The 21,371-nt window shown below is 38.0% G+C and overlaps 1 protein-coding gene across 5 annotated transcripts in view; it reads left to right on the top strand.

Moving 5' to 3' along the window:
• LOC129734864 (sorting nexin-2-like) overlaps positions 1-20,108 on the top strand; it is a 49,333-nt gene extending 29,225 nt beyond the window's left edge. For 2 of the 5 annotated variants that reach the window (XM_055700210.1, XM_055700209.1), the window contains exons 7-15: positions 901-979; positions 5,737-5,812; positions 7,071-7,184; positions 7,400-7,493; positions 13,356-13,561; positions 15,610-15,753; positions 18,477-18,557; positions 18,668-18,739; positions 19,604-20,108. In XM_055700210.1, coding sequence (XP_055556185.1) covers positions 901-979; positions 5,737-5,812; positions 7,071-7,184; positions 7,400-7,493; positions 13,356-13,561; positions 15,610-15,753; positions 18,477-18,557; positions 18,668-18,739; positions 19,604-19,654 — 917 coding nt within the window. In that variant the 3' untranslated portion in view covers positions 19,655-20,108. Of the gene's footprint in view, positions 1-900; positions 980-5,736; positions 5,813-7,070; positions 7,185-7,399; positions 7,494-13,355; positions 13,562-15,609; positions 15,754-16,472; positions 18,453-18,476; positions 18,558-18,667; positions 18,740-19,603 lie in introns of those variants that run through there. The other 3 variants (XM_055700211.1, XM_055700213.1, XM_055700212.1) reach the window with 3 other exon arrangements.
• Positions 20,109-21,371: the final 1,263 nt, after the last annotated feature.

Genomic DNA, 21,371 nt, shown 5'->3' with positions numbered 1-21,371 from the left:
TATCAGCGCATCTTACACTCAGTCCCTTCACAGTGAGGCCACAGGTGGTGCAGGAGGCTGGGGTCAGGACATAGTGGTTTCTTTCTTCCACTCCTTGTTCTTTACCTTTATCTTCCACTGCTCGCTCTTTCCACTTGTTTCCTCTGCTCTGGCATGGGTTCCTCCACAGACAGCAGTCCCTTCAGGGGTGTACCTGCTCTGGGATGGAGTTCCCCCTACTGCTCTGGCCTTGTTTCTTTTTTTCCCTTGATATTTACTGCCCTTTCTTAAATATGTTTTCATAGATGCACAAAAAACTTCTCTGGCTCAACTTTGGCCTGTGGTGGGTCCATTGTTAAGCCAGCTGTAACCAGCTGTGACCAGCATAGGGTAGCCTCTGACCTCCTGCCACAGAGATCACCCCTGCACACACACCCCAACCTTGCCATTTATATCCAATACATTAATTTAAAAGAAACCCTAAAAACCAACACAAACAAAAAAAATATCCCACACACTGATTTTTAGAAATTAGAAAGTACTAGAATAAAAGTATTTGTTATGAGCATACCAATCAAGACTTAAAAACTAAGATTTAATTTCTTGTTCTGCTTTATTAGAGTAACTGTTTTCTTCTGAACACAAGACTGATCTGTGTTTAGATTGTCTTCATAAATGCAAATTCAACTAGTTTTTAATAACTTTAATCACAATAAATATATTACAGAAAATTGCATATTTCATAGATCTGTTTTCCTCAAAAGTGTGCAGTATGTGGTATTTGTTCTTTGTATTCTTCTGTGGTGCTTTTCATTGTAATTTGGCTTAAACTTAGCTGAGCTTAATCTTCTAATCATATTAGTTATATTAATGATTTCTTTATGATAATGTAAAATCAATATGATGCAATTTTCTTCAAAGGCATGACCAAAGTTAAAGTAGGCAAGGAAGATTCTTCATCTGCTGAATTCGTAGAAAAAAGAAGAGCAGCCTTAGAAAGGTAATGTATGTATCTAACTAAAACTTGTTTAGAGTCAAAATGAATTTTAATATACTACATGGGCTCTGTAACTGGGATCTGGACTGTCTGTACTTAGGTGGATTCTGGAGTCTGTATGCAGCTGCCCAATTTTGTGTGGAAATGTAATAATTCCCATTAATAATAGGAAATGTAGACTTATTCATAGGGAGAATTATAGTTACCTCTTTTCAAACAGGTCACTTCTTAAAATTGAGGTTGCAGAGATCCAGTAAGCAAAACTTTCTTCATCAGCTTACTTACACATTGTGATTTTAAGGCAATAAACCACTTCAGTGCAACTGTTTCATATAAAATTGACTCTTGGGCAGGGGGAAGGATGAAAGAAACCTTTAGTCAGTTGAAACTATAACAGCCTTCTGATGACTTATAATGCATTAGTGTGACTAGATGTATTTTGATGTAAGAAATAGCAAATCTTTTTCACCCAGCACTGGCATACAACTAGTATTGTTCAAATACCTTTGCTATGGAAGGGTGTCACAAGAGAAGAGTCAGAGATCACTCAGACATATCTGATCTAGTAGTTAATTGAGTTCTAATCAGTAAATTTAAGTATGTAAAATATTTAATAAGTACAGATGGATTGGAAGTCAATATTATTTATAACACTTAAAGTTAGTATGGGATACAAAGATGATTACATAAGCTTACTATACCTATCTAAATGTTACATGCATGCAAAAAATGACACTTACTAACCCACTGATGCCTGGTGTCAGGTAAGGGATCTCAGCCTCGAGGGGTAACCTTGAGAGGTGTCCCTACTCAAGGGACACCTATCAAGCCAGCTGCTATGGAGGGAGAGCTCAATGGACCCTGATGGCTGCAGATATTTATAGGGTAAAGTGGTTGGCTTGTAGTCAGGTTTTCTGTTTTGTTCATGCAGATTCTTCCACTTATTAGCCCAGTCTCCAGCCAGACTGTTTTTGTGGGTTTGGTGCTGGGTTCTCACTGATAGCCTTGCACAATAGGATTAACTTTGGTTAGGCCTACTTGCTGAGCATCTGCCTGGACCAAAGTTCAGTTAGTTCAAACAGAAAGAATGCACCCATCACAAAGGGTACTGTCACTGATGTGCTGCATCATCCCTTCCTGTTGACATAGCTGGTAAAGCCTTTTGAAAACAACTAGTAAAACTTCTATAACTTATGGTCACATACAGCTGAGTCAAGTATACAGACTTAATTTTGGTATGATTTTATAATATGCTTATTGCTGTGATGTAATTCTATGTGATTATTACATCATATGAAAACAATATACCATTTAACAGTTTCAGTTAAACTAGAAAATTAGTAGAAATCAAAGGTTTTTGATTTTATGTCAAAGAGCATATCTAACAGATAACATATGAAGCTTTTGAGCTTTTGGAATTCCAGGAACAATCTGAATTGGAAAAATATCTCTTCAGAATGTTGTTGCTATCATCCTTCCATTTCCTAACTAATAGAAGAGCATCTGAACAGATGTTGACTCTTAAAATACTGATATTGTCCTATCTTACAGCTGTCACTAAAGATTGGTATACAACTTAATGTTTGCTACTTAAAATTGCTCCCTGAAGTTACTGAAGTAGTTCTGTCACTTTGAGCAGAACTCTGAAACACATCCTGGCTATACGACAAGCCTTTTGCTGAAAGAGTGGGATTATAAAATATGAAGACTTGGAATAACAGCTGGGATTAGAGTAATTAGACTTAAGACAACCGAACAACCACTTCCAGACAACTTTAGGTCTCTGTCTCTGATAGAGATGACTGGTTTCCTCCTCGGTTGGTCACTTGAACAACAGAACTCAGATTAGGAAAAGTTTAATTCACAAATTTCTGTGCATGCTTGAAGTATTGCCTTTTCATTTGTTAAACGAGTTAAACTAGTATACCGCTTTCAGTGGATGTTAAGCATTCTTCCCATACAGGGGAAGGGACTCCTCAGTACTTTTGACAGTGTTGGGAAGGCTTCATGGTATATTCAGTTTCTTTTTTCAGGAAGACCATGAAAGTCTTATCTAGCAATGAGCAACTTTTTCATCATGTTCCTAAGCCAATTTTAGCTAGCTTTTCCATTCAGAACCAAAAAGTCTCCTACTGTGATTTTCAAAATGTATTTAGAGGCAGTGGTTATGTTGCTGTTTCTTAAAGCCAAGGAAAATATATTTATGTGTGTGCCCCATAAAAAACAAAGGAATCTGTTCTATATTGCTCTTTCTAGATTGTCCAGAGCTATGGGGAAAATGGGCAGGAAAGCAATGTGCCTTTTTTATTGAATTCACTAAAGTTTATGCCTTAGAATCATGAACTTAAGTACTACAAGTCTGACAGGTGTCTTCAAGCATACCTCTAGTTGTCTCCAGTTAAAATGTTAGTTATCTCCCTTGGAGTAAGTGCTATTCTCTAGCGGCAAAGTTCTACAGAAAAAGCTCTTTGCTGCATCTTGTACTTGCTATTGACTGTCAGAACAAACAAGGAAAAGATGAACAATCTAATATATGAAATAGTTTCACTGCAGCTCTTAGCTTCTTTAGGAAGAAAAATAAGGGTCTGGTGGTGTCGTGGTTTAACCCCGGCCGGCAACCAAGCACCACGCAGCTGCTTGCTCACTCCCCCTCACCCAGAGGGATGGGAAGGAGAATCAGAAAGGAATGTAAAACTCGAGGGTTGAGATAAAAACAATTTAATAGGTAAAGCAAAAGCCGCACATGCAAGCAAAGCAAAGCAAGGAATTCATTCAGCACTTCCCATGGGCAGGCAGGTGCTCAGCCATCCCCAGGAAAGCAGGGCTCCATCAGGCGTAACGGTTACTTGGGAAGACTAATGCCAGATGTCCCCCCCTTCCTTCTTCTTCCTCCAGTTTATATACTCAGCATGATGTCATATGGTATGGAATACCTCTTTGGCTAGCTTGGGTCACCTGTCCTGGCTGTGTCCCCTCCCAATTTCTTGTGCCCCCCCAGCCCTCTGGCTGGCAGGGCCCAAGGAACTGAAAAGTCCTTGATTTATTTTAAACATCACCCAGCAACAACTAAAAAAAAGCCATCAGTGTCCTATCAGCATTGTTCTCACATCAGAGCCAAAACACAGCACTGTACTAAGTACTAAGAAGAAAATTAACTCTATCCCAGCCGAAACCAGGACAGGTGGCCATATCTAACAGAGGATGGAAAAAATACATTGTGTTTACAATATCCATGTACTCAAGCTTTCAGTTAAGTCCCGGTCTATATAACTCTAGGACAGTTTCCAAGTAATTTGTGACTGTAATGGGGTAGTTCTGGTACTTTACAGCTGAGGCTTAAACAAAACTAAAGCTTTGCAAACAGTACAAATATTATTAATGGTGTTCTGTTAGTACATCTTAATTGGCAATATTGCATAGTTTCTTATGCTCCTGTGATCTTTTGAAGTATTAAGTTTCTGTAAAACATTCTTGTAAATATCAGACAGTTTCCATTAACACATAATATTAAAATCAGTTATGACACTTGCAGCAGTTTTTAGTGAATGAACACTGTTGAAATTTCCCTCTTCAAGTCATATTTGTGTAATCAATAGTTTTTAGATCCAATCAGAAGTGCAAAAAATTGTAAAAGGAAGGAGTTGTACTAATTTAACTTCTGGGTTGATGAGTCCTATAGAACTAATATAGATTGAAGGTTGTGTAGCCAGCAAATAGAGAGTTCATACCTGTAGAGGAATTATAGAGGAATGAAGGCAGGTTAATTAGCATTGATAATATACAGCTGTGGGCTGGCTTCAGGGGTGGTGGGTTGGATGACGTGGATAATGTGCAGCTGTGGCTGGTTCCTGCTAAGTAGTTAAATAGCTCTAAGCCAGGGGTCCTCAAACTATGGCCTGGGGGCTGGATACAGCTCACCAGGGGTGGGGGGGGGGGGGAGGGAGGGGGAGAAGACCAAGCAGCCGCAGATGACTGCTTGTCTCTTCATCTGCGCCAGCCCCCCTGGTTAAAATGTTGAGGACCCCTGCTAAGAGGTATGGGAGAGGGGTAGCTAATGAAGAGAGACTTAGAAAAAGAGGAGAGAGGGTGTGTCCTAGAGGTAGGTGAGACAAGAAGAAGGATGCAGCAAAGGCAAAAAGCAGGGTGGACTGGTCTGAAGAGGATGAAGAAACAGCATGGACAGTAGATGAGCTGTTGAAACCTTGTGGGGGATTGGTGGCTGCGCAGGGGCAAGGTGTGGGAACTACTTACTGAAGTTAACCTGGTATGGGATGGTAAAGGCCTTGTTGCAGCCTACTAGTTTGTTTGTGTTGCAACACATACTTGGAACAAGATCAACTTGCTTCTCCAAGACTTCCTTTAATTCTAAAACATGCCAGAATTAGCTGTAACAAAAAGCCTGCTCACTGTGTTGTATGAGAATATGTTTAAACAAGCCCATCTATTTTCTGGCTTAGATTGGTTGTTGTTAGAGCAGGAAGCCTTCACCGAGGTGTTAAAAATATCAAGTATATTATTTTAATACTGTGCAACATAGGTTTATGGCAAATTCTGATGCCTTAAGAAGTTTGATGTAAACAAACTAGGTTAGAAACTATTGCCAACAACTTGTCTTCAAACCCCATTATCTAATGAAGGTTACATGCTGCCTGCATTGTACCAATTTTTTAGCTAAAGAACACTTTCCAATGCTGTCAGGCACATGAAATCTGTTTTGTTATCTAATATTTTAACTTTGTTTTAACTTTGTTAAATCATAGGTATCTACAAAGAACAGTAAAACATCCTACCTTGTTGCAGGATCCAGATTTAAGGCAGTTCTTGGAAAGTTCTGAGGTATTTAGATTCTTTTAAGTTCCTTATTTGTTTCCAGATATGGTAATGTACTCTTTATATTGAGACCTAATCTCCTAAATTTATGTGACATTAAATTGGATTGTACCCTTCATGGGATAAAGTAACAAAAGGCTACTTAGGTGATTGTGTACAAAGTCTATTGCCTCTACCTCTGATAAATCTTAGGTTGTTAGTGACCAAAAGCTATCTGTAGTTCAATGACTTCTGCTAAATGAGTTGATCTGTCCAGTTCTGAGTGAAGCTCATCATACACAGGTGAAAATCCATAATCAGTGCTACTGAGGGTTAATTAAGATCATAAATCAAACTGGCTTGGAAACAGTTCTTGCCTCTAGGAGTCAGGTTTGAAGTTTATTGACATGATAATGTGAACAAGCATGCAGTGCTGGCCATGCTAGATGTTTTGTGGATAGAGGACTTCGGTCACCAATGCTATCAATCTGGTACCTTTCACAAAATGAAATATATTGCAGAACAGATTGTCTGTTATGTCTCTAAAACCATGTCTATAAATGTGCATAGTGGATTTGCTGTAATAGTGGATTGTCTTTTGGCCAATGTCAATATCTTAGCTATGGTAATAAGTCACAGAGGCCTCAATACTGACAAAAGCATCATTGGTAGATAGTGTCAATGCTGCTGACGCAAAGTATCAGATACGAAGGGTAAATGGCCTGACATCAGGGCCACTTTGTACAGCATATTTAGACTAATGTTAACAAAGAATAATATCACTTTAAAGTTTGTTAACTTACTCCTGAGGATTTTTAAGTACCTCACAAATGCACAGCTCTCGCAGTACTCATGAGGCAGGTTTTGAAACCTGGCCTATATTTAAAAGCAAAAAGACATGCAATTTTTATGAGTTGTACACAGTGTGAATCTTGCATTATAATGAAGTGTTTTACAGAATTTCTGTATCTTATTGTAAATCTAAGCTTTTCTGTTTCTGTAGTGGCAGTTTATTCTCTGTAGTATATAGGTGCCAGAAGTTATGAACTAGCCAAGTAGATTGTTTGTTCCATTTAAATGTAAAGGTGTAGGAGAAAAGTAAATAGTCTGTATTGTTATTTTCCTCTGAGAATGTAAAAATAGAAAAACTGAAAAATTAGATTCCACTATACTTTAACACATAGGAGTAAAGAAAATAATTTATCCTTTTCTTTCCCCCTTGTACCTAGTTAAACCTCCAGCCTCTTAACCAGTCTGTTTGCCCTTATTTGTCATTCATTTCCAGCTGCCAAGAGCAGTTAACACCCAGGCTCTGAGTGGAGCAGGAATATTGAGGATGGTAAACAAGGCTGCTGATGCTGTCAACAAAATGACAATCAAGATGAATGAATCAGATGCAGTAAGAGCTGATTTTTTTTTTATTTGAATAATGAGTCTAATCAGGCTCAACAATTGCGTTTTAAAGCTGTAGAAGTAGAAAATGAGATAGTAATTTATTGGCTGGATTCTTAGCTCAGTTGACCATCCTAACGATAAATGGATGATTTGCTGCTTTGAAACAAGAAATGCTGTTGGTAATCTAAATTATAATGCTAGACTCTCCTCTTTGGTCAGTGGTTTGAAGAAAAACAGCAGCAATTTGAGAATCTGGATCAGCAACTTAGGAAACTTCATGCCAGTGTTGAAGCATTAGTCTGCCACAGGAAAGGTAAATTTACTTTTATGTGACTGCATGAGCTTAAGTGCTTAGAGCTTTAGAAAATGTTAATGAAACAGGAACTTAGTATGTCAGAGCTCTTAACAAAGTTTTACAGTAAATTTTGATGCTAAAGTCTTCTAACTACCTTTTAAACTGCTCTAGTATATCTGGTTTTAATCTTAATTTTATCCAGAATATATATAATTCCTTCTGTTGAACCTGAAAGTTACTATATTGATTAGCATTATTTTTTTCTTGCAGAGATTAATGCCATAACTAGCAAGTGATACACTATAGTGGACTGACTATAAATGTATCTAGATCTCATGGTGTCACCTGACACCAAGAGGACAGACAGGTTCTTTTAGGGATCCTTGGCAGAATAATGACAGCACTAAGTTGTAGTTACAAATAAAGCTTTCTTTTTTGTAACAGAATTTTATGGTGGTTATAGCATAGAATTTATAATCAGAATAGCACAGGATTTCTATAAGCAGAATCAGCATAGTACAATTTTATAAGTAGCATAGTACAGAATCTTATAGCACCACTTATGCTTTCTATTCACCTGGACTCTCTGCAGATCGGGTCAAATCTTAATACTTGGTTTGCTGTATCAGCATAACAATCATAAACTAAACTCAAAGAACATATAAAAAAGAGTCACTTAATCTTCAGAGGAAGCAGATGACAGTGGAGGCATCCCTGGCCACTGGGAGGTCATAGGTCTCACTGTCCAGCAGCAGTTCTGGTCCAAGTTCCCACTTAGGACCTGTAACTGCTTGATTTTTATATACAGTGCTCTGTATGCTGTTACACTTCCCTGTTCTGTGATGGGGTCATCACCACCACCTGATTGGCTGGGTGCCTGGGACCTTCAAGGCCAGTAAGGAAGGGAGTAGTCAGCCTGGCACCCAGGAATCTTGAGGCCGACAGGGAGGGGAAGAAGAAATCTGGTTGTTCTACTTGGTTCACAGGACCTTCAGGGCCTGATAATGAGGGAAAAGGGGACTAATGCGTGACCAGCTTGGTCACAGAGAATGGTCATTTGCCTTATAAAATGGTAATAGTTATGCTAACCATATTACCAGGGGTTGGGAGCAGGAGTTACCAGTCACACCTCACCCCCTGACACTGTCACAAACAGGGAAGAACACTTTTGGTGGAACCATCACCTCTTGTCCATGGCCTACAATTTAGTAATGGGGTCATAAGGAGGACTCCATGGCAATAATGGGCTGCTTGCTGTCTGAAGGCTGCTCATCCAAGGAGGGAGGAGAGTATAAAACATTGATTTTTAGTAACTGATATGCATAAAGATTTAAAGCAAGATATAACACAAAATAGCGTAATTCTAACAGCCATAATAAGAGCTAATATTAACAGAATGTGACAGGCCCATGCTCTGAAGTCAGGTAACCAATACCACAGCCAAAACCAGGCAGTTGGTAGACCTTCTGACAAGGGTTGCTCAAGTTACTTGGTGAAAGATATGAACTGGTCTTTGAGTGATGTTTATATGGTATTTGATTTATTTAGATTTTTTAGCATAAAAACAAGTGGTGTTTGACAGTACAAATACACCTCCTTGTGATGCTAGAAGATTATCTATGGCCCAATGGTTTTGAATAGCTAATTGTGAAAGTGATTTCCAATTGCAAACTCTTTAAAGCATCTACAGTAGCATTTTGGACAATGTCAAATGTAGTAGAAATATTTATGACAGCTTTTTCTAACTCAATAATACCTAAACTTGGAAATAATGCACACATAAATTGATGGAATTTCATTGATCTTTTTACCAGGGGATTGGTCACAAAATGCTTATGGCATACATGGTAACGGTTGTGTAAAAAGGTAGTAGTTCAATTTTTGGTTTAAAATGCACAGGGAGCAAAATGTGCTATGGTACAAGTACTTCCCATTGTGGTGGAAGACTTTTATATGCATTTGTGCTACAGAGCTAGAATGGTAGGTCAACAATTTGATTTCATAAGATTTCTAGGGAAATATCCTCATGCCACTGATAAGTTTCTTTTTCACTGTCAGGATGATCAAATTTGAGTAGGAAAGTGTGGCTCATTCAAATAGTGTGAAAAGGATATATGCAGCTGGTCATGCTATGCTAGTTACAGATGGTCCAACTGTTGTTAGTACTTTAACCAACTATTATTCTGTAGAATTAGGAACAGTGAATTTATAGTATCTTTGGCAAAATGTGCCATTAATGTTCTGTGTGAGATTCCAGAGTGGTGAAAGATTTAAAACAGCAATTTTTGTATATTGGGTCTGGCTGAGCCCCATAGCAGCCCTCACATTGCTGTGCTTGAACTGGTAGCTAGAAAGGTGGTGATAATGTACCAGTGTCTTGGCTACTGCTGAGCAGTGCTCACACAGCATCAAGGCTGTCGCACCAACATTCCTCCCTCCTCACCAGTAGGCTGGGGGTGGGCAAGATCTTGGGAGGGGACATAGCCAGGACAGCTGACCCAAAGTGACCAATGGGATATTCCATACCATGTGATGTCTGCTCAGATATAAAAGCTAAGAGAAAGGAGGAGGAAGGGGGGCCTTCACTATTTACAATGTTTGTCTTGCGGAGCAACTGCTATGTGTACTGAAGCCCTGCTTCCTGGGAAGTGGCTGAACATCACCTGCTGATGGGAAGTAGAGAATAACATCTTTTGGTTTCCTTTGCTTCTGCATGTGCAACCTTTGCTAGTTCTTCATTAAACTGCCTTTATCTTGACCCACAAAGTTTTTCTCATCTTATTTTCTCCCCCCTCTTTTGCTGAGGAGGGGAGTAATAGAGTGGCGTGGTAGGCATCTGGCATCCAGCCAAGGTCAACCCACCACAGTTTGTAATCACTGATTTGTTTTTACAGATCCATGTGGTTCTTAAATTGGATTAATTATAAACTCTGGTTTGTGTCTGGTTGTAGACCAGAGTATAGTCACAATGGCTTGTTTCTCCCACCCATGTTGAATTTGTATGTTCAGGCATTGTAATGCACCATGGGCTTTTAACATATGAATGTGCCTTAAAAGGTTGGGTTTGATAAGTTGGAGGGTTGGGAAGTGAGTTTGTCAATTTAGGTTGGTACCAAGGCATTTTAGGAACAGGTTCAGCTAACCACCCAGAATTAGTATCTGAAGACTGAGGATGGTGTAAATAATACCAGCAGTTTGATTCATTACCCATTTGAGAGACTATGCTAATGAACTGAATGACATGATTATTGTTCCAGTCATGAAATAAGGAGAAGCAGGGTACAAATAAGGATAAGTACAGTGGGTGCTATGATCATAATTTTCCTGCAGTTGGAATTTCCACAAAGGTAAAGTGATGATTCCTTAGGTATATTCCAGGTTTATTCAGGCCAAAGAATCCATCCAAGTATAGTTCATTACCTGAAGTGATAAGAAATTATCTGGCCTTGGAAATTATTCAAGCCTCAGTGATAGTTAAAGGGAGTCCCCATTTAGAAATGGTTTTCCATATGCCCTTTTCTCAGGGAGTTAGTAAAATGTCAGATATTTTAACCATTGAAAGGTAGTTAATAAGAACAGTATATCACCCTGAGAAAAGTGACAGGCTTATAGTGGGGGTTTTAAAGGTTTTGTTGGCTGGAGAGCAGAAAAATGAACCCATTCCACCAGGCATCTGGTGGGTGTCTGTTGGTTATTTAAGTGTTGGACAGCTTCAGGTAGGGCTTTACCCCATTTTCCTGTATATAAATTTTACTCTAGAGTTTTAGTAGACCATTCCATTATATTAGGGTCTGTAGGGCAGGTGGAACACCCAGGCAACTCCATTATGTTCATGCCATTCTTGTACAATTTTATTTTTGAAATGAGAGCTGATGTCAGACTGCACAGCAGAAGGCATGGGAGTGTCAACAAACCATCTGTTAAGTCTTGCCACAGTGGTAAGACCATCAGCTTTCCTGCAAGGAAAAACTTTCCCTAAACCTGATATTATTTCAACTCCAGTAATGATATAATGCCACCCCTCAGATGTTTGAGGGAGAGGCCTGACATAATCAATTTGCCAAGTGGACCAGGGGACTTATTTTCTATCCCCTATCCATTTGGTCCTGAAAAAGGTAACCTCCTGACTGGGCCCCTGGCATTGTTTCTTCATCAGTTGTTTACAAAAGCCCATTTAGTGTTGCCCTGTATCCAGCTTTTGCCTAACAGAATATCCATGCACAATATATATATTTAGGTTCCCTAGTAGCATTTAGTATTTGGGGTGGGGTATGGGGGGGTGGCAGGCACAAAAGGGAAGTTCCAATTTTACTTTAACAATTGAATAAGGAACCACTACTCCACTTAATCCGCATACTTATATTTTCTGATGTTTCAGAGGGATGGCTCCAGGACATGATTCTGCTTTAATCATGGATAATTGTGCTCCAGTATCTATGAGAAAATAAGTTTTTAACTTATTTACTATGGCCTCTGTCAGCCCAAGTCCCTGGTCTAGTTTCCCTAATACTGCTTTCTGATAGGAGACAAATCAGGATATTTTTGAAGTTTGAAGGGATTTCCCTGTATGGGAGGAGCACTAGGCAAAGGTGTAGATAACTTTTCCTCCTGTTCTCTTTTGTTTGCTAGCAATTTTAGTTTCTGAGAGAAGAAATGTCCATAAGCTTAATATTTTAATCATCTATGTAGCTGTTTTATCAATACTGCTTTCCATCAGATGATTTACTTTTTTTGTATAAATTAAATACAATTTTGATTTGTAGTACATGAAAGACCATAAATGTACCTTCTGACACAGATGCATTATGTTTAAGTATGGGTTCACCTTTCAACTCTGCCCTTTTAAAAGTACATGAACGTGTCTTAAGTTGCTTTCTTATACCTCTACCAGGAATTACTCTCTGTAGAGGCAGATGTCTCTGAGATCAGATGTCCTCAAGGTTAGAGAGTATTTTAAGAAGTAATGAAAATGGGAATGTATCTGATTACTGCTGATTTGACACCTGCTCTTAGATTTCAAGAAATGCTTTTTTTTAAAGAGTGGTATTTAAATTGTGATAGTTTTAAATATCTGAAGACTTTTCTTCTACAAATTTCTGGTGTTCTGATGATTCTACAAAAGCAGCAGTTATAAACAAATCTGTGCCTTCAATCCTTAACTAAGTTGGATTGAGATTTTGTTCAAAGATCCTTCATAGCAGTCCACATTGTACACGATGACTTAACGTGAGGCTTGATAAGAGAGTTGTGAAAGTTTGTTAATGAATAAGCTCAAAACTTCGGCTTTGTGGATGGCAGCCACACAATCACGTGCTTTTTTTTTTTTTTTCTTCTTAAGGCCTGTCAAAACATTACAATATATTGCAGTATACACAGTTTTGTTAGATACTTTAGCCAATACAACAGTGTAATGGAAGCAAATTCCACTCTGGTGTTGATGTTCTCATTGAATAATATTTTTCTTCTTCCCCCTCCTCTACAACTGCATGGAATAACTTCACTACAGACCAATTAAGATTGCCTTGAATTTGCTGTATAGGTGACTTTTGTTTTGTGGGCTTGGACTTTTTTCTGAACTAAGCAGTTGGATAATACTGTAGTGACAGCTTCTTCCATGTATTTTGCAAGACACAATAGGCATCATGTAACAGGCTGAGAAAATAATTTACTGATGATGGAGAATTTTGGGTGCACTATGTTCTCCTAAATGTGGCTTCATTATGATCTCCTTGTGTATTGTGAGCTTAGGAAGTATAGTTTATATTTTTTGGTTGGTAAAGTTAGGGTTGCTGTAGGGCAGAGGTCTGCTTGGTTGATCTATCTTGAAGAATAACATAACAAATTAACTTTGTTATACTGGATGTCACTCCTGTATTTCAGAGCTTTCAGCCAACACAGCTGCCTTTGCTAAAAGTGCTGCTATGTTAGGTAATTCTGAGGACCACACTGCTCTATCTAGAGCTTTGTCTCAGCTTGCAGAGGTTGAGGAGAAGATAGATCATTTGCATCAAGAACAAGCTTTTTCTGATTTTTATGTGTTCTCAGAACTGCTTGGTGACTACATTCGTCTTATTGCTGCAGTAAAAGTAAGTACTGCTATTGGGGAAAAATACTTAATTTCTGTTTAGGATCACACTTTTCAGGTTGTATATTTAAGGTAAATGGCCAGGTTGGATGGAGTTTTGAGCAATCTGGTCTAGTGGAAGGTGTCCCTGCCCATGGCAGGGGGGTTGGAACTAAATGATCTTTAAGGTCCCTTCCAACCCAAACCATTCTATGATTCTATGAATGTTTATGTGCATTTGCACACTTTATTACACAGTTAAGACTTGCTGAGTTTTTGCCTGAAGTTCCAATAGAGTAAAATGAATGAATCAATGATAAATTGTTGTGACAGAAAATGGGTATGGATTAATAGGATCCAGACAAAATCTGAATGGTGAATATCTTCTAATTAGATCAATATTAATTGTGCAGAGTATTTAGGGACACCATACTAGTTAGTATGATGTACATGTTTCTTTCAGGTAACTGATTTTTACAGTATACTCATAAAATGTGTTCAAGAACATAATTTGGCCATAGTAGATAATCAACAGTAAATAAGTAAATTTCAGTAAATAAGGAACAAATATCACTTGTGGATCTACATCTCATTAAAGAAAGTATTCAAATTTTGGTGTACAGCATGATTTTTGACATGGGGAGGGGTTGTATTGGGTTTATGTGGCAAGGTTTTGGTAGCAGGGGGGCTGCCAGGGGTGGCCTCTGTGAAAAGAGGCCAGGGGCTGCCCTGTGCCAGACACAGCTGGTTCCAGACAGCTCCCCAATGGACTCACCACTGGTCAAAGCTGAGCCAATCAGCAAAGCTGGTGGTACCTCTGCGATAACATATATAAGAACGGACAAATTGCTGCTCAGCAGAGTGTAGGTGTGAGGGGGAAGTGTAAGAAACAATCCTGCAGACACCAAGGTCAGAGGAGAAGAAGGAGGAGGCACTCCGGGTGCTGGAACAGGTGTTTATTTCCCTGCAGCCTGTGGAGAGGACCATGCCTGAGCAAGTAGATATGCTCTGAAGGAAGCTGCAGTCCCGGAGAGCCCACATAGGAGCAGGCTCCTGACAGGAACTGTGGCTTGTGGGGAGGAGTCTGTGCAGGAGCAGTTCTTGAAGGACTGCAGGTCCAGGGGAAGGACTCCTGCTGGAGCAGGGGAAAAGTGTGAGGAGGAAGAAGTGGCATGGAGAAACTGTTATGAACTGACTGCACACACACACACCCATCCCTCCTGTGGTGCTCAAGCAGGGGGGAGGTAGAGGAGTTGAGAATGAAGGAGTGAAGTTGAGCCTGGGAAGGAGTGAGTGGGGGGTTTAGGTTTTGTCTTTCTCACCATCCTACTCTGTTTTTAATTGTCAATAAAATAATCTTCCCCAAATTGAGTCAGTTTTGCCTGTGATAATTGGTAAGTAATCTCCCTGTCTTTATCCTGATCCACAAGCTTTTCTCATTTCATTTTTCCCCCTGTCCTGTTGAGGAGGGGGAATGAGAGAACAGCTGTGGGTGGGGGTCTGGCAGCCAGACAAGGGTCAACCCATCACAGGGGTATCTAAGAATTTTATCCAGAAATATCTTTGAACTTGTCAGGCTGGGAATATATTTTTACATACATATATATACACATAATATATATAGTTATAGTCTATATGTTATTATATATAATATATATAATACATACTGTATGAAAATGTATACTTTAATTCTACTACCTACATCCATTACTAACAAAAATTACTGCCAGTTATGTGTATAGTCAATGAAAAAATTTACTAGAATCTGTATTTAGAGAAGTACTTGTGCATTATAGTGCTTTGCAGTGGTCACTTTGGTAGTATTGTGATGGGACAAGGAACACAAAATAATTTGGAGCACCAAGATGTCTGCTCTAAAGAGGCTTCTTGAATGCCCTCTGTTAGTTTTAGATGGTATTTAGCTGTGCAAGCATACTGCCAAATAAGTCCAAGACAGTGAAGTTTCTTTTGAGTACACTTGTTCCAGTTTTGTCTAGAAATATCTTTTCCTAATAGGAATTTAGGTAGCTTTAACAATTTAAATTGCTTAACAAATACCCATACTTACAGGGTGTGTTTGATCATCGAATGAAATGCTGGCAGAAATGGCAAGATGCTCAGATCATTTTACAAAAAAAATGTGAAGCTGAAGCAAAGCTCCAACTTGCCAACAGACTTGATAAACTGCAACAAGCTAAAGATGATATAAAAGAGGTAACGTTGTCAAGTCTTTATATTATTCTGGAGGCCAGGCTTTTTGTACAGATTCATTCAGTTTCCATTAATGCACTATTTTATACAATTTTTGTTTATAAATCATGTATTTGCTATTTTCCATATTTACTGAAATTGCTAAAAGGAATTTATTTAAAATGAGATGTGCACAATTGTTACCCATTATGAGATATGTAAGGCAGTCAAATATTGTCTCTAGAGTCTAGGAGATGGGAGGAGGGGGACATGAAAAAGTTTAAAAATGCTTTAACTGTTGCAGATTACTTGGGTAGTCAGAAGAACATCTCTTGGCTTCTAAAGCTAAAATCTAGCTAAAAAGACTGAGGAGCGTTGTCATGTTTTGCTTAATAATCTAGCATATCTACTTACTTTTTTTAAAAAACCAACATATTAGATTTTTATTGAAAATATGTTTAAGTTGCATAAATTATATACTTTTTCTAACATGCTTCACTAAGGAAATAGAAGAGGTAGGACAGATTAATTATTTAACATTAATGCATTCTAGTTATGCACCACTATTTTCTCATGAAATAATGGAGAACGTTGCAGATTTCAATTTCTTATGTACTTTATTTCATTTGGCTGCTTCACTGGTCCCTAACCCAAGCTGCTTTGATCTTTCTGCACTTCAATATATTTTTACATACAGTGTTGAAGTTGCTCATTAACATGGCTTTCTTTTTTTCTTTAAAAAGGCCCTTGTTGACTGGGGAAAAAAGCGTCACACTTGTGACCACACTCTTGCTGGTTGGCTCTCTTGATGTCATCCATTCACCATGCAACAAGTGAGCTGGAACTCATTGACAAAACTAATTCCTGAGTGTTTGGAGTAGTAGGAAATCCTCAATAACCCTTTTTCATTCTTAATATAAAAATAATTAATGATGTTGTTCCTGAAGGATTTATTTTTCCTGCTTTATCATGTGTTTAGAGAAGGTTGTTAGTAAACCCAGAGTTTGAATATGCTGGCAGAAGATTATTGCTTCCACTGAAATATATTCAGAATCACTGAATTCTTTAATAGTAGTCCTTTTGACAGAGAGATCAAAAAGTGGAAGCTTATGTAGCTTGAACTTCATCTATGACTCTGTTCCTTTGTGCAGATAAAATGTAAAAGAGTAGTCCTCAAAACAGCATATTAAACAAGGGGAAGATTTTTTTCCTTGTCAGAAACTGTAAGATGGCAAACTTATCCAGTGATAATTCCTATGAACCCTGGTGTTTAGATATGATGAAACTGGGATGTAAGTCCATAGGCCTATAGAGGCTTTTTCTGAAGTTTCGGGCATGTCTTGGCTGTTGTAATAGGAAGGCATAAGTTATTTCAAAGCAGTCTTAATCTTTTTTCCTGGACTGAATTTTATATTGTTTTAATTATTGGCTAATTTTCCAGGCTGTGCACATATATTAGTGTTTCCCTGAAGCACATCTGGTTATGACTTATTGCATATCTCCATAAGCGTACATCTAAAAAGACAGTAAGGGAACTTTGAATAAATACAGACTAAATCCATAAATATCTCAAGATATTTATTTGAATAGATGTTCATTACATATCATGACAGTAAGATGACACTGCACCACAAAATGCTCTTGGGATTAAATAGCACCACTAGATTGCTAGCAAGAATATACTATATTAATGTATGTTGCTTCCTGGCTGCTTTTTTCTGAGGAAGATAACTGTTACCAGATCTATTGGCTCCCATAATTCAGTTATTATGTTGGGATTAACAGATATAGTTGCATTTTAGAATGTCTGTTAGCATGCATATTCCTGAAGTGTCAGGATGATAGCTTTTTTCATAATATACTTACACAGATGGTTTAAATTTAGCAATATAATAGTTGCATAAAAGCAGGTGCAAAGGAAAGTCTAGTAATGATAAGGTAACATAGCTGGTGATGCTTTCTTAATTGTGTAGCTGGATGTCTTTTGACATAAAATAAGGATAAATATGACCAAGTGTTTTGTAGTATTGATATTAATGTCTTGTTCCCAGTATGACAAAACCCTTCAAGCACCTTTACTTCCTCTCAGTTTTTCTTCTGTTCTTACCTGCATTTTTTTATTTTCATTATTCTTCCTGCTGTCTTTTAAAACGGTCCCCACTGAGCAAGAGAGCTTGTGCTTTGGCTTGCCTAAATAACATACATTCTGACCAATAAACACATCCTTGTTAGCTTGTCATCTGCAGCAGAAATATGACAAAGATAAGCATTTACTTGACCATAGGCAGATATGAAGATTTAATAATCTCTTCTGTGAATAGGAAAGTACAGGCAACTATTTTTTAAGACTTTTTCACATTTGAACAGGTAAGAAAACTTAAAGGTTTAAGTTCCTTTTATAGCAGTGTTTGTAAAGGAAATAACTAATAAAGCTTTAGAGGTACTTTTCTTTGCTAAAAATCTTTAAATTTTTTGTTACTAAATATTCATTAATAACAATGTAAAGATATTTTTATATGTGGTATACAGATAACATTACCTTAGATATATCATTGTTTTAACTGACCTGATTACATCCTTCTCTATAAATTGTTGTTTTGAAATTACTGAGACTTCCCTTTATGTCAAAAAACAAATAGGTGCTTTTCAACTCTTGATGACTATCACTAATATACAAAAAAAAGTTCAGATACCAATAGACTGAACAGAGAATGCAGTTTTAGCTCTGCATGTTTTTCCTTTGCCAGTGGAAGACAAAAGTTCAGCAAGGGGAAAAAGATTTTGAACATATCTCCAAAACCATCCGTGAGGAAGTGCAAAGATTTGAGGCACGTATAATTTTGTCCAAATAAATGACAGTTTTGCTTTAGATATATTGATGTTCCAAGCAAACTTGGTTAAGAGGTTAATCTGCCATAATTATTTACTTTATTAACAGAGGGAACGAGTGAAAGACTTTAAAACTGTTATTATCAAGTACTTAGAATCATTAGTGCAAACACAACAGCAGGTAAGAAACTTTAAATTTTTTTGTACAAGTTTATATGTTCCATATTATGTTAGTTTAAAAAGGCAGTTTCTAAAACAGAGAACTAACTCTAGTCTGTAATATATTGCAGGAGAACATAGTCATTCCTGTTTTCCAGCTATTAATGTTCTCACTTGCATAGCCCTAATTCAGGGGAGCAAGAGAGAAGCTTTGTCAGGGAAGTGGGAGGGGAGTGGAGGGTCTTGTCTATTCAGGTAATACTTTTACTTGTAGATTGGAGTAAAATGCATTAAATACGTGCTTAGGCTTACTGAAGAGACTTGAATACCCAAATGCTTATCTGCTTTAAAAAAAAATTATTTAATATTATACAGCAGTAAAACAGCTTTCAGTGACTCAGAAGTAGGCCTGGTTCATAGAATCATTTACGTTGGAAAAGACCTTTAAGATCATCCAGTCCAATTGTTAAACCCCAAATGAGTGTCTGGAATCTTTCCTTTTTTCAATCTGGGGATATAACCATCCAGCTTTTGTTTTAAATAAAAATAAAATAATTTAAAAACAAAACACCTTTAGAGGTAAGAATGGCAAATTCACTGTGCAAACAAATTCTGTATAACTATATCCTGCGGCAATGTGCTCAGTGTGTTAAAAATAACTGTTTGCGTGAGCAAATTTGTGTATTTATTACTTGTTGGGTTTTTTGCATCATGTAACAATGTGGGTGGATAATTAATGAATGGATAATGTGAATGGCAGCATCTGTGTTCTTACTTTGTCCAGTGGAGACAAATTGAGTACAAGAGAAGGAAAGTGTATGTGTGTTCTTTTCCGTTGTTCTGTACTTAAAGTAAGGTGTGGGGTTTTTTTTTCCTTCTCTGCAAGCTAATAAAATATTGGGAGGCATTCCTACCTGAAGCCAAATCAATCGCCTAAAAGAAGACTATTCCAAATAACAAGAGACTCTGGATGTTTGTCCTGGATAAAAACTAAATTCCACACTGAAATCACTTCAAAATCATCCAAATAAGCCAATATATATTTTATGAATTAACACGTAGTAGGTTTATATATCACATTTTATTAACAAGCTGCATGTCATGACCCTCTTTGAAGTGGACTGTGGCATGATATTCTGCAATACATTGCTGAATTGAGCACTATTGTGTCTTAATACTTGTGCCAATATGTGCACTGTAAGGCCAGAAAGAAGATATTTTTGGTTTTTGCAATAGTGTTCTGTAGTATATTTACCTGATCTTTGAAACTAATCTGATTCCACTGATTATTGTTCACTTACACATTTCTGTACAAAATCATGTTTCTGTGATCATGATAATAAAGAAATGTATCTTGTGAAACATTAAACTCTTATTTTTGTTTCTCTAGATATTTACTGGTGTTCTTAAAAGTAGCATTTATAACAGATTGAGATTATATCAAAGACAGTAACAGACAGAATCATAGAATGGTTTGGGTTGGAAGGGATCTTTTAGAGATTATCTACTCCAGCTTCCTTGTAGTGCATCAGTTATCATGTGTTGAGTATGCCAGTTTCACACAATATCATTTGCTTGCAAATGGGCCTGGCCTCTGTACCCTGAGGCATGTTCTTTGGTATCTGACTCTTGGCCTGTGATTTGTCCTGTCTCTAGTGCTATCAGCATAAGGTAATTTTAATAGATTCTGATAGCTTGCGTTGCACAACAGATTGTGTCAGGTAGCTTTCTATGGCATGTAACATGGTATGGACCCTCATCATGTTGACAGCCAAACAAAGAGTATGGAAAAATAAGAACCCTGTTTAGAGTGGTATTTAATTGCCCCCCCCCCCCCCCCCCCCCTTCTTGACACCCTGCTGTGGAGAACTTTGCTAACTCAACAGGTTCAAAAACTTAGCTGTTTAACAAAGCAATGTTATATGTGCTTAATAATTGTTCACAGGTAGAATATATAGTAAAAAAAAAAAAAGCCAGGGGCATTGTTTATCCCTATTCAAAAAGAAAAATGCTCAAGAGATGTAAAAAAAGTTATCTCCAGGGAATAAGCTATGTATTTTATTATTTTTACACCCCCCCTCAGTATTTAAGTTGGTGTATGAGGCAACGATTTCATAGCAGGCAGGAGGGCTGCAGGGGTGGCCTCTGTGGGAAGAGACCAGGGGCTGCCCCTGTGCTGGACACAGCTGGTTCCAGACAGCTCTGTAACAGACCCGCCACAGGCCAAAGCTGAGCCCATCAGCAAAGCTTGTGGTGCCTCTGAAAAGAAACTGTAGAAAAGGCCAGACAGTGAGAGGAGGAGGGAAAACCAAGGTCAGAGGAGGAGGATGCAGTGTTCAATGGCAGAGTAGATATTTCCTGCAGCACGTGGAGGACTTGTGACTGATCTGTTCTGTATTCCGGAAGGAACTGCAGCCCATGGAGGGCCTATGCTGGAGCAGAACAAAAGTGTGAGAAGAAAGGAATGGCGGAAAGAAACCATTATATACTGAGCAGAACCCCCTTATTCCCCCTGCACTACTCAGAGGTAGTCTGGAGTGAAGTTGGGATGGGGAAAGGGGGGAGGAAAAAGCGTTGTTTTAATGTTTGTCTTTTTGTTTCTGACTACTCAAATCAGTAATTAAATATCTATTTTAATTGGCAATAAATTAAGT

The sequence above is a fragment of the Falco cherrug genome, assembly GCF_023634085.1.
Source record: "Falco cherrug isolate bFalChe1 chromosome W unlocalized genomic scaffold, bFalChe1.pri SUPER_W_unloc_1, whole genome shotgun sequence".
In the NCBI taxonomy this organism is placed as follows: Eukaryota; Metazoa; Chordata; class Aves; order Falconiformes; family Falconidae; genus Falco; species Falco cherrug.
The sequence above is the reverse complement of the archived record's forward strand: the minus strand, read 5'-3'. Positions and strand labels throughout refer to the sequence as shown.